This window comes from Haliotis rubra, unplaced genomic scaffold (genome assembly GCF_003918875.1).
Source record: "Haliotis rubra isolate DU_JTF1 unplaced genomic scaffold, ASM391887v1 Scf916, whole genome shotgun sequence".
In the NCBI taxonomy this organism is placed as follows: Eukaryota; Metazoa; Mollusca; class Gastropoda; order Lepetellida; family Haliotidae; genus Haliotis; species Haliotis rubra.
Genome location: NW_025767653.1, coordinates 239,553 through 253,568, shown reverse-complemented (window position 1 = coordinate 253,568; position 14,016 = coordinate 239,553). Strand labels below are relative to the sequence as shown.

Below are 14,016 nucleotides of genomic sequence, written 5' to 3'. Positions count from 1 at the left end.
TCAGAAAATGATTTGAAAATGATAGGGCTGTAACTATGCATCGAACAATCGATGGATTGCAATTGTTGAGCCTCCAATAACAATTAATTGATGGTAGAACAACTATCCATGCATCGATAGTATGTGTGACAATCCATAGTTTAGTAATTGACGTCCGTTAATAACTGCGCAGCACAAAATACAGGTAGTACCAAATTATCTGCCCCTGTTACCTCTTAAACATGGCGGAAAACATGGCATGCGACTTGGAGATTGAAATAGTGAATAACAATGTTGTAACTACTTCAACTTGTTTTCATTTCATATAAACTATACGTACATTTGGGAAATGACTTCAAATGAGACTATTCATGGAGAGAAAAAAACTTTTGCAATAGTATTGCAATAGTTGGTCGCAATAGGTTATCGCTGTTGCAATAGTATGTTGCACTAGTCTTTAGCTATCACAATAGTTGTTTCCCCCTCTATAGTCACCCCTAGAAAATGGTAAGGAAATGCGATTAGACCATGTCAGGTGATCCATGGTAAGCTTTATGTATCATGATTCTATATTGATAAACTGCTTATCAGAGTTGCTCAGGGGCAGTGGGGAATTAGTGGTTAAAGCGTTCGCTCGTCACGCCGAAGGCCCGGGTTCGATTCCTCACATGGGTACAATTTGTGAAGCCCATTTCTGGGGCGGTATTCATAAAAGAACTTAAGTCTGAAATATGACTTAAGTTTTTGAAAAAACTAAGTTTATCACTTTTTCTGACTTAAGTTTTCAGATTTTACTCAAGTCATATTCATAAAGGAACTTAGGCTTAAGTTTTGGCGATTTCCCGACTTAAATCTTAAGACTGGGCAGGGGTAGGCTTAACTGGAAGGTGTTTGACTTAAGTCAGTAAACAATATGGCTGCCGTAGCTCTGAGGCGTCGTTCATTTCACCAAAGACCCGTGAAGATCCGGGGTAGAATAGGTCTTCAGCAACCCATGTGCTTGCCATAAAAAGGCGACTATCTTGTCGTAAGAGGCGACTAACGGGATCGGGTGGTCAGTTTCGCTGACTTGGTTGACACATGTCATCGGTTCCCAATTGCGCAGATCGATGCTCATGCTGTTGATCACTGGATTGTCTGGTCCAGACTTCGATTATTTACAGACCGCCACCATATAGCTGGAATATTGCTGAGTCGGCGTAAAAACTAAACTCACTCACTCACTCATTTCACCAAAAAAGACAAAGTCTCGTTGAATACAGCGGTGAAGAATTAATTCGGCGATACCGTCTAGATGGGAATGGCATTAGATTCGTCGCCAGCATTTGGGAGAAAGGATATTTTTATAAAATAGGATTTCCTAATTCTTTTTATAAAAAGTAGGATTTCCTATTTTTTTAATTTCCCATATATTCTTGAAATCAATTGTTCTAAAGTTGATTACACTTATGATGATAATACCTTTAATAGGTATCACTCAAAGCTTTCATATTTAGTTATATATTTATAAACTAGGATTTCTTAAAAAAAATTATAAAGAAGGATTTCCTATTTTTTTAAATTTTCCATTGTTAGTAAACAAAACACAGGAAATTTTACAAATATTCCTGACACTACATGCTGTAGCCTCATCAAACTATTTATTTGTATGAGGTCATGTTCGCTTAAAAAAACTTTTTCGTTCATACATGTTCCTTTCCTTCGTCGTGTGACCTCGGCTAATCATCACCTACACCTACTACATTTTTCCAGTGTTTGATGCATTTTATGGCTGTTTCATAGGCGTACCAATGTAATTCAGAAAAGAGAACAGAAAATCGTTACTTATTCAAAACAAATAAAAACTATGTGTGGCGCGTAGTCTAAGACATTTCTGTATTCTTGACTACACCTTGACAGTCGGACCCAATGTTTACATTACCTGCCACGCCTCTTGCCGCTTCGCCGACGTCACGCCACTCGACCAAACTTCCTTCCAACACTCTGGCGTTTGTTTTCACGAGTTCTGTCAAAAGCAGGACCTCGTCTGTTGTCCAATTAGGTTTTCTCTTCTTTATCTCAGACTCCGACATATTTTTCACAATGTATTACCGCGGTATCTCAATGTGTCGTCTGCCGTAAATAGCAAAAGGGAGATCCTAACGAAAGCCATTTTCACACCTTTTTATAAAAGAGTTCCGCCGGAAGTCTGAAAATAACTCGGATTCACCCTAGTGATCACGCGGGTATGCACTACGAAAAAAACTTAGTTTGTCTTTGGAAACTTAGCTAAGTTTCTGACTTAGTAGCTTTATGAATAGCATCTTAAGTCTCAGACTTAGCTAAGTCAGTTGTAAAAAACTTAAGTTTTCACTAAGGAAAAATCTTAGTTTCTTTATGAATACCGCCCCTGGTGTCCCCACCGTGATATTGCTGGAATATTGCTGAAAACGGCGTAAAACCATACCCAGTCAGTCAGAGTTGCTCAAGGCAGGATGCTGTTTTTAAATTTTGTGAATCTAACTCTGAACCTTTCCTTATGGCTGTACCTGGATTGTCCTGTTCAACTTCAAGCATGGTTTCCTAGTTTTGGTAAAGAGCAAGTGAAAATTGTCCATATTAATACAATTTTTGCAAAAATGAGTTGGCATCATTCTGATGGAAACTTTGAGGACTTTCAGACAAAGAAAAGTATTGATACTAAAGTGAGAGAGACTTCACAATCACAAAAACAACAACATTTTCTTATGATGGGTTCTGGAAGAATCCGTGTAAATACGTTCTGAGACCCCATAAATATATACAGTCAGGCCGCGGTAATCCGGTCCTCGTTAATCCGAATCCACCGACTTCCGAACGCTACTCACCGGGCACCAAATCATCTACCTATATATTGTATATAATTGACACCTCGTTAGTCCGATGATTCAGTTTCCTCCTCCGAACGCTGGTCAGTCGGAACGGATTGGACTAATTAAGTTGTAAACAGCTGCGTTAATCCGAACGATTGAAGTTGACCGCGCTGCTGACTGGTCCACCCAAAGTGACACATTGTTTGTTTAGCGACTTAGCGACTCATCCCTTTGATCCCTTTATCATAAGTGATAGGGAAATTTCGACATCCACGCTGTTTTGGGAAAGACTTCAATCCAGAAATATATGCTCGGTACTGAATTAAACTTATAAACTATTTTTCGCAATGTTATTGAAAACAACGATTCTTGGACACATGCTTCGGCAGCGGGTCCACAAATAACATTGTCAAAGAGCAAAGTAACGATGTAAATTGAATAAACTAATGAATAAAATCCATAATTTACGTATAGGTAGCGATTTCTTGCTTAATATGTTCAAAATAGCATTATTTTACCCAAAACTTTCGTCTAAATCTAAAAGTTTTCGTGTAGGAGGACGGTATCCATTGCCGTAATATGATTGGCTGCATTAGGTCACGTGTCTGATTTTGACCAATCACGACCCTTATAGCAGACTGTAGCGGAAAAAGCGTCATTAGAAACCAATTTTTATCCAATAAAATCGCTTCTTACAACTGTGAAAATACTCGCGGCAAGGGTTCAGTGATGTTGTTGATGTTCAGAGCTTTCGAACAATACCCGACATCAAACGATTCGCCTCGCATGTTATTCATACGACGCTCCGAAAACGGAGGTATTTTCCGTTGTTATGTCATGTTACCGAGCAGAAAGCCACAGATATCGGGAAATAGGCGACCATACATATTAAGAAATCTTTTTATAATAATTTTCTGATGACGTAAAAATGAAAATATAAAAGAAAAAGGCACGGGCATGTTATGACATGTCACAAATGGAAAAAAAAATCGCCATAGTTTTTTAATAACATTGTAAAAATAAACTTCATATTTATCAACATTAGGATTAGATCTTTTAAATGGTGTATGGGATGTAGTAGCAATAACGTTTTACAAGCTTATAATTTCCTTCATAAACATAGGCTTCATCTATGACCTCAGAGTCTCGATAGTTTGGAAAGATATCAAGGGGAAGTAACTCGGTGCATATACTGTGGTTTCAGCAGTACGAACATTTCACTATCCGAACGTTTTTATCCCACCGGCATGTAATGAGGTGGGATATAGTCGTCCGTCTGTCCGTCCGTAATCATTTTGTTTCCGGAGCATAACTCAAAGACCGTTCGATATTTTTCAACCAAAATTGGTAGATATATCAAACAGATCCTAAAGTGGTGCCTTTTGCTATTCACAGATTTTTGGCATTTTTATCCCACCGGCATATAATGCGGTGGGATATAGTCGTCGCCTCGTCCGTCTGTCCGTCCGTCCGTCCGTCCGTAATCATTTTGTTTCCGGACCATAACTCAAAGACCGTTCGATATTTTTTTTACCAAAATTGGTAGATATGTCAAAAATAACCTAAGGTGGTGCCTTTTGCTATTTACAGATAATTGTCATTTTAATTTTTCTCGGTTTCCATGGAAACGTTTTGGACTTAGTCTTAAAGAAGGGTGGGCTTCGTTTCCGGAGCATTACTCAAGAACCGTTCAATATTTTTCAACAAAACTTGGTAGATATATCAAACAGATCCTAAAGTGGTGCCTTTTGCATTTCACAGATTTTTGGCATTTTTATTTTTCCCGGTTTCCATGGAAACGATTTGGACTTAGTCCCAAAAGTGAGGGGTGGGCTTCGTTTCCGGAGCATAACTCAAGAACCGTTCAATATTTTTCAACAAAACTTGGTAGATGTATGAAACAGATCCTAAAGTTGTGCTTTTGCTATTTGCCGATTTTGGCATTTTATTTTTCCCGGTTTCCATGGAAACATTTTGAACTTAGTCTAAAAAGTAAGGATTGCTTTCGTTTCCGGAGCATAACTCAAGAACCATTCAATATTTTTCAACAAAACTTGGTAGATATATCAAACAGATCCTAAAGTTGTGCCTTTTGCTATTTGCAGATTTTTGGCATTTTTATTTTTCCCGGTTTCCATGGAAACGATTCGGACTTAGTCCCAAAAGTGAGGGGTGGCTTCCGTTTCCAGAGCATAACTCAAGAACCGTTCAATATTTTTCAACAAGACTTGGTAGATATATCAAACAGAACCTTAAGTGGTGCCTTTTGCTATTTGCAGATTTTTGGCATTTTTATTTTTCCCGGTTTCCATGGAAACGATTCGGACTTAATCCCAAAAGTGAGGGGTGGGCTTCGTTTCCAGAGCATAACTCAAGAACCGTTCAATATTTTTCAACAAGACTTGGTAGATATATCAAACAGAACCTTAAGTGGTGCCTTTTGCTATTTGCAGATTTTTGGCATTTTTATTTTTCCCGGTTTCCATGGAAACGATTCGGACTTAATCCCAAAAGTGAGGGGTGGGCTTCGTTTCCGGAGCACAACTCAAAAACCTCTCTATATCTTTCAGCAAAACTTGGCAGATATGTGAGGCAGATATTGAAGTGATGCCTTTTGCTATTTGCAGATATTTGTGATTTATTATTTTCTCGGTTTCCGTGGAAATGATTCGAACTTAGTCTCAAAAAGGAAGGGATGGGTTTTGTTTCCGGAGCACAACGCGAAAACTTCTTAATATCTTTCAGCAAAACTTGGCAGATATGTGAGACAGATCCCAAAGTGGTGCCTTTTGCTATTTGAAGATTTTTGTCATTTATTTTTTTCATGATTTCCATGGAAACGATTTGCACTTAGTCTAAAATCAAGCTGGACTTTAAGTAACTGTCAGATGATTTGTTCTTTCAAAGATGTGGGGGCCGGGGGGATATGTCATCTTCTGATGACTCTTGTTATTTTTCCCGGTTTCCATGGAAACGATTCGGACTTAGTCCCAAAAGTGAGGGGTGGGCTTCGTTTCCGGAGCATAACTCAAGAACCGTTCAATATTTTTCAACAAAACTTGGTAGATGTATGAAACAGAACCTTAAGTGGTGCCTTTTGCTATTTGCAGATTTTGGGCATTTTTATTTTTCCCGGTTTCTATGGAAACATTTTGAACTTAGTCTCAAAAAGTAAGGATTGCTTTCATTTCCGGAGCATAACTCAAGAACCATTCAATATTTTTCAACAAAACTTGGTAGATATATCAAACAGATCCTAAAGTTGTGCCTTTTGCTATTCACAGATTTTTGGCATTTTTATTTTTCCCGGTTTCCATGGAAACGATTCGGACTTAGTCCCAAAAGTGAGGGGTGGGCTTCGTTTCCGGAGCATAACTCAAGAACCGTTCAATATTTTTCAACAAGACTTGGTAGATATATCAAACAGAACCTTAAGTGGTGCCTTTTGCTATTTGCAGATTTTGGCCATTTTTATTTTTCCCGGTTTCCATGGAAACGATTCGGACTTAATCCCAAAAGTGAGGGGTGGGCTTCGTTTCCGGAGCACAACTCAAAAACCTCTCTATATCTTTCAGCAAAACTTGGCAGATATGTGAGGCAGATCTTGAAGTGGTGCCTTTTGCTATTTGCAGATATTTGTGATTTATTATTTTCTCGGTTTCCATGGAAATGATTCAGACTTAGTCTCAAAAAGGAAGGGATGGGTTTCGTTTCCAGAACACAACTCGAAAACTTCTTAATATCTTTCAGCATAACTTGGCAGATATGTGAGGCAGATGCCAAAGTGGTGCCTTTTGCTATTTGCAGATATTTGTGATTTATTATTTTCTCAGTTTCCATGGAAACAATTTGGACTTAGTCTAAAATCAAGCTGGACTTTAAGTAACTGTCAGATGATTTGTTCTTTCAAAGATGTGGGGGCCGGGGGGATATGTCTTCTTCTGATGACTCTTGTTTTTAAAAAACCAAAGTGTTCGTATTAACGAGGTCTGACTGTATAAAGAAACTTATTTTCCACTGACGATTAGTTTTAAGCAACAATCAAAGAATTATTGCAGGAATTCCTTGAGGCAACTGCACTGCACACCTTCATAAGAATAGAAATGTGCATGTAACAAGCAGTTACATTTTTTTGTGTTTCATCCAAACATGGCTTGTCAGTTTATTGTGTCAACTCTTAATGTGTGTGTCCAGAAAAAACCCTGACTAATGTACCTAAGTATTGTTGATTTACTTTGATTTGTACAAACCAAACATCAATACACCCTCGTCTATTAATACAGGGCGGTGAGGTAGCCTAGTGGTAGCCCAGTGGTTAAAGCATTAGCTCGACACGCCGAAGACCTGGGTTCGATTCCCCACATGGGTACAATGTCTGAAGCCCATTTCTGGTGTCCCCTGCCTTGATATTGCTGGAATATTGCTAAAAGCAGTGTAAAACCATCCTCACTCACTCTGTTGACACATTAACAATTAATGCATCTCTTGGTTTCAGCAAGGTCTAACAAACATGTTTTCAAATGTTGGGAAAGTATTGAAATCACATGTCAGCATCTCAACAAGGGACAGCTCACAGTGCATGTATGGGTAAGGGACTTTTTTCTTTTAATGACACCATTGTCCAAAGTATTCCAGTTTTCGCAGTAGCCTACAACTCAGTGCTCGACAAACCAGTTGTTTCGACTGTGGTCACCTCTTATGACAAATATGTTTCTCTGGGACCACTTTCTTTTGCCTCTGTGATGTAACCGGACTTTTGCTTACTGTTGTGTTAAAACCAAAAAAAAATCACTCTTGGACTGCTATGCATGCTTGTCGTATGAGGCATCTAACGGGATTGTGTGGTCAGGCTAACAGACTTGGTTGACACGTCATCATATCCCAGTTGTGAAGATCGATGTTCATGCTGTTGATCACTGGTTTGTCTGGCCCAGACTCGATTATTAACAGACCGCCGCCTATAGGTGAGATATTGCTGAGTGTGGCCTAAAACAAGCAACCAAGTACTGCTCTGGGTCAGTAGAGACAGCAGGCATTCACTGATAACAGGACCAACATACACGATGTCATTTGAATTCTTAGCTTCGCGTGTTTCCTTTGAATGAAAGGTGAAATTCAGTTCCAGAACATACATAATAACATGTACAAATCTCAGTTTGGTATAAAACTAATCGAGATAACAATCCCGATAATGACAGCTGAGCGCTTGCTATGGTGGTTTGTTCCTCCTCAGATATGTGGAGATGTCCAGCATCCGAGAAGCAGAGGAGGGAATCCGACGTATGGACGGTTTCGTTATCAATAAAAACTGCCTCAAAGTGCAGGTTGCTCTCTCACAAGAAGAGAAAGATGCTCGAAATCGCAAGAAAAGGTATGTCTTATATGTTAACAAGTTCTGGATTTGTAATATTTCAGATTGAAATTTCATTCATATAGGCCATAATGATTTCCTCTTGTATTCTTATCCCTCCTTGGCAATTGGTTAGACCAGAAGTTGACCTAACACTGACAACATTTAAAAAATCGGAAACAAACGAATTACAATATAACAAGAATATGATCAATTAAAAAGTAAATATAATACATACAAATCCTTATTTACAGATGGATCCTAGGATGGTGGCGCAGTGGCTTGTGCCACTGTCATTGGATCCAAAACAATATCTTCTAGATTGCCGGATAACAGCTCTATTTTCACAGCAGAAGCTAACGCCATATTAATAGCCTTAAAATATATTAACCCAGTCAACACCATAAAGACGCCCCGAGTCCCCAGACACCGTAGGCCGGTATGCTGGCCAGGCAGTAGTCGCATCAAAATGATATCTAATTTTACGAACCTAACAAACATGTGATTTATTTATTAGATCTATCACTTTTCACAATGTCTGAAAACACCTATTACATTTCAGATGATCATATATCATCGACATAATTAGAATTATAAACTGTTATTTTTAACTTACCTTACCTCATGGTAATGTGCATATTACTTTTGCTCATTCGATACAAAGATTGGAAACGTGATCGATAAGTATCCTTGTTGAATGCTGTCATGAAACAGGTGACGTGTCGATCTCGTCCGGCCAGCGGAAGCACACCCCCCAATCCCGTCATGTGACAACGAGAACATGTCACTTTATCCTTTATCGCACTGCGAGTTGGACGTGTATACGATATTTCTGTTTTCTTTTCTTACTGTATTTTTTGTGTTTTGCTATGGTAAGGTTTTCCTATTGTATCCTTCTACCATGATATAACGAAAAGTCTACTCAACGTTAGCCGTTTTTCCTCACTTTACGGTCTTCGCGGTGTGTTGTTTTGCTTTGTTTCCCTCGCGTTGTTTATCCAGCTTTGCTTCGGCAGAATTAGGTACCTCTTTGGTCAACCTGGGTTGTTTTTGTCCTTGCTTGACCATTGTATATACAGTACAACCAGAAATTATTGAGAATTTAATTTTTTTTTTTTTTTTTTTTTCACTCATTACTCACATATTAAATGTGAATATTAGCAGAACATAACTCCAGATTCAAAGACAGGTGAACAGTTAGTATTTTGTCAAGTCACCATGGGCTTCAATGCAGGCTTCAATGCGGCGGGGCATACTACTTATCAAAGAAGTTAGAAAGTCGTGGTCCATGCTGTCCCAATATCGGACCACCTCTTCTTTCACCTCTTCTTTCATTTGTCAGATTTTTCTTATTGACACTTTCCTTTATAAGTCCCCAAACATTTTCTATTGGATTTAGGTCAGGGCTATAGCTTGGCCAATCTAATAATGTCATATTTTAGGTCCGAAACCAGGCCTGTGAATGCTTTGAACGATGTTTTGGGTCGCTGTCCTGCTGGAAAATCCAAAACTTTCCATAGAACACGTGAGCAGATGGAAGTAATTGTCCCTCGAGAATATCTGTGTACCGCTCACTGTTCATATTCCCTTCAAATACACAGAGGGGCGTTGCCCCTAACACAGATATGCCACCCCACACGTCAAATTTCGGACTGTACTTTGGGCGCTGATACCAAGGTTTTTCAGTTTGTTGGGTCCAGAATTTCAGTGCATTAGGAAACAGCCACACAGAACTTTCATCTGAGAAAATCACATTGTCCCAGTTAAAATTTCTATGCTGTAAGCCCCAGTTCAACCTTCGCTCCTTTTGTTCAGGTTTCATGATCGGTGATGGAATTCCTCGACTTTTCTGCCAACCCATTGCATGCAGCTCAGTTCTTATTGTCTCCTTACAGACAGCCACAGTTCCTCTATCAATCATATCCAGCCTTAAGTTTTCTAAACTCCTTCGTTTTGTTTTTAGAAACACTGACTGACTGACTGAGTTTAGTTTTACGCCGCTTTTAGCAATATTCCAGCAATATCACGGCGGGGGACACCAGAAATGGGCTTAACACTTTGTGCCCATGTGGGGAATCGAACCCGGGTCTTCAGCGTGACGAGCCAACGCTTTAACACTAGGCTACCCCACCGCCCCTGTTTTTAGAAACAAGAATACCAAGCTGCCTCCTGTCACCGACAGTCAATTTTCTAGGCCTACCTGCGCCTCCCTGGTGCTCCATGCCATATCCATTTGCAATATTTTTCAAAACACGATAAACAGTGGACAAAGGGATGCCTGTTCTTCTTGAAATCACTTTAGCTGATCTGATGTCCTTGTTATAATACTCTAAAATCAACTTCGTCTTCTCTAAATCATCCATACTGAGGATCACTGAAAATGTCGTCTGCTAGCAAGTAAACAAAGGGGGATAACTCTTCACAAACTAATGAAAATGGGTTAACGGAGTTGTCTCTCTTGAATGAAACCAAGCACTTGATAGCTGGTCAAGGTTGTTTATACTAGAAATCCAATTAAACATATTCCTAAAATTCTCAATAATTTCTGGTCATACTATATATCTTGTTCTCTTTCATTGTGTTATATTTTGTGTGTTTCTCCTAGTAGAGTTTTTTCACATGTTTGCCAGTAATGGCGGCTGTCGCTAGGCGTGGCACATACATGCAGAGCTACCTGTGTGTGCTCTCTGTTGTCGTTGAGTTTCGTATTCCGCTTTTCACGCCATTTCTTGCTTCACTGTCGCGTTAAGTTGTCAGCTTTTCTTTCGTATTTGGGTAAGCGTGTGTATACCAAAGTTATGTGGTTTTGCACGTGGGCTTTCCCTTGCCATATAGGCTTATATTTGCTTATATCATAACTGTTTGTTATGCTATATTTTCTTCGTTATAATGTTAATATTTACTTAACATGTGTTCAACAGTAATTGTTTTTCTGTTGTTGCAGTTTGCTGTGGTTAGTTCATGCCACGGGTTTACTGCAATCGGTGCAAGTCTCAGAAGTCGGCTAAACACCCATTCTGCTTGCCCGGATTGTCTGGTCAACTCAGCGTGTACTTGGACCTCGTGGTGCTCGTTTTGCCGGCACCTACCTACCTTCCGACTTTAAAGCGTTCTTAGCTGCTCGGAACAAACTTTTTCTCAACACAAGTGCCTCATGTCTTCTAACGACGCCTCTGAGACAGCTCAGGTTTCTTCGACGCCTACGGCTCAGCTTGGGAACGTCTCTACGCCTACAGCGGATCGGCAATCTACGACTTCGCCTCCCCGCCAGTCCTCATCTCCGGAACGCTCCAGAGCGAGCCTCCTAACACAGGCCCAGATCGACAATGCTGTGAATCCAGGCTCTCCATCTATTCTTCAAGATTCCCGGCTTATGGAGCTTTTGGTTGGTTTACTGGACGGGAGGATCGTCAGCGTCCAGATGATCGTCCATTGTCCGGAGATGACCAGCGTTTGCCCACGAATCGGCAACGCTCCCCTCAACCTTCACCAAGCCGTTCACCTGCACATCCCGCGTTCGCCCAAGCACACAATGGAGTGTGACGTTCGGCGTTCTTCACCTAGGCGCTCCCTTCGGCGCCTCTTTATCGGCTTTCACCTCTTCATGGGCGTTCACGTTCCCGATCACCTTTGTTTTGGTCGCGGGATTCCTCGTCTCTTGTGTCGGAGGCTCAGCTTGTTCCAGATTACGAGGAAGAAGACAACCAGGGTCTGACGCACTTGAGCATGGAGAGTGTTTATGCCGGGATAGCTGACAGACTTATCACTTGCCCGTCTCCAGGGTTGGATATTCCTCGTGCTACCTCCATTTGGGATGAACCAGAGCTCCTTCTGCCACCGCATCCTATGGTTCCTGATGCCATTGCTTCACTTGATGAGGATGGCGCTACACAAGATAAAGCGGTCAAACGATTGTCGGATGCTTCTCAAGCTCAATACAAGGTCCCAGATGCCAAGTCGTTGGCGATTGATACGGAACTCCGTCGAACCTTGAAGCCCCTCTCTGTGCTTGCTACGGCCACGGAGGCCATGTCTCAAGATCTCTTGGAGGATAACCCTTCCCGCTTAGATCATCTTACCACTATGTTTAGGTGGCACAGGTGGTTTGCGGCTCCCACATTTTTCGCGGATAAGATCCCGGATGTCTTTTCAGAGCATGCCTCCTTGACCCAAACTGAGATTGCGCTCCGATCTTTTTTGTCACTTCGCCACTTTGTCAGTGCCAGCTACCAGGACCACCAACCTTTACCAATCCAGGAGGACGTCGGTTCGTGGAGCCTTGAGAGGGCTTGCCAGGGGACGTCCCAATGACTTCCAACGTCGTCCCGCCGGTAACCAAAAGGACTTGGGCAAGACCAGCAAACCCAAGTACAAGATCCGCTGATGTTTTGGGAGATCATGACTGGGACCTCCCGCCCCCAGCCGTCCATATCTGCGATATACCTGTAGGCGAGAGACTCGGGGTCTTGTGGCCCAGCTGGACAGGTGTGCGAGAAAGGATGGAGACGGCACAGCACAGGCTAATGAATCAATAACTTGGTGGGCACTTGTGCACGTGCTTCTCTAACACCTGGCTGTCCCTTTCTCTGCACTCCTCCCTCGTAACAAATAGTGAACTGTGTCAAAATTTTAATGATAGTTTCTTCAAGAACTTTTTTTTGTGGAGTCCGGAAAATTTTCAAATATAAGAAAGCTGTTGGGTATTAGTAAATGATAAACGTGTACTATTTATATTTATGTGGCAATTTTGTACAATGATTAAATTTGCAATTCATCGGTCCGTTTCTGACTCAAACAGACTGTAGGTCTGTTGACGTCGGCTCAGGATCTTACCACCAGAGGGAGATTAATGCTCAGACCGCTTCAACGGTTCCTCTCGCGTTTCATCCTCTTAGACGACCCCAGGTCGCGGTTTCCGCTTCCCCTTCATCTTCATCCCTTTCTTCAGTGGTGGACAATCGAGTCGAACATTTGCAGCGGTCTCTTTGACCGAATTTACACACAACCGCGAACTGTTTGTGGACGCCTCTCTGCAGGGTTGGGGCGCTCACCTGGACTCTCAGACAGCGGCAGGGCTGTGGCAGGTTGGCACAGCAACTACCTAGAGCGTCAGGCTGTCATCTTAGCCATTCAGCACTGAATTCATTCGCTACGGGGTTCCAAGCTCTTGGTGGCGTCCGACAACTCAACAGTGATCTGGTTGATCCGCAACCAGGGAACAACCAGCTCAGGTCTTCTCTTGAATCAGACGTTTCGTTTGTTTCGCCTTTTGGACAACAACAACATCCAAATCAGAGCTCGTCACATTCCGGGTTGCAGGAATGTCTTGGCAGACGCTCTGTCTCGACCAGACAAGCCATCCCCAACAGAATGGGTGCTTCAACAGAAGCATTCAATCTGGTTTGTCACCTCCATCACAGACCGTTAGTGGACCTCTTTGCAACGAAGCACAACCATCAACTTCCAGTCTACATGTCTCCTCTTCCGTATCCTGTCGCTTGGGCAGTGGATGCCCTGTCCCCCTCATGGGAGGGTCTAGACGCCTACGCATTTCCTCCTCAAGTTCTTCTTCCCAAGGTCGTAGCCAAGCTCAAGGAGACCAAGAGGATGACTCTGCTTTTGGTCGCGCCTTGGTAGCCGGCGAGAACCTGGTTCCCCGAACTACGTCGACTCGCCGAAGGAGATCCTCAACCGCTACCACAGTGGCCGCACCTTCTACGGCATCCTCACAGCCGCCTGTTGCACCCAGATCCCGACAGGTTTCATCTATGCGCTTGGTTCATCTTCAGAAAGTGCTTAAATCCAAGGATTATTCGGCTGGTGTGGCTACGATCATCGCACGTGCTCATAGTGTCC

General features: G+C 41.8%; 1 protein-coding gene across 1 annotated transcript in view; it reads left to right on the top strand.

The window, feature by feature from the left end:
- LOC124264241 overlaps nucleotides 1-14,016 on the top strand; it is a 63,092-nt gene that overhangs the window by 12,137 nt on the left and 36,939 nt on the right. Inside the window, 2 exon segments of the mRNA XM_046698976.1 lie at nucleotides 7,306-7,397; nucleotides 8,044-8,180. Coding sequence (XP_046554932.1) covers nucleotides 7,306-7,397; nucleotides 8,044-8,180 — 229 coding nt within the window.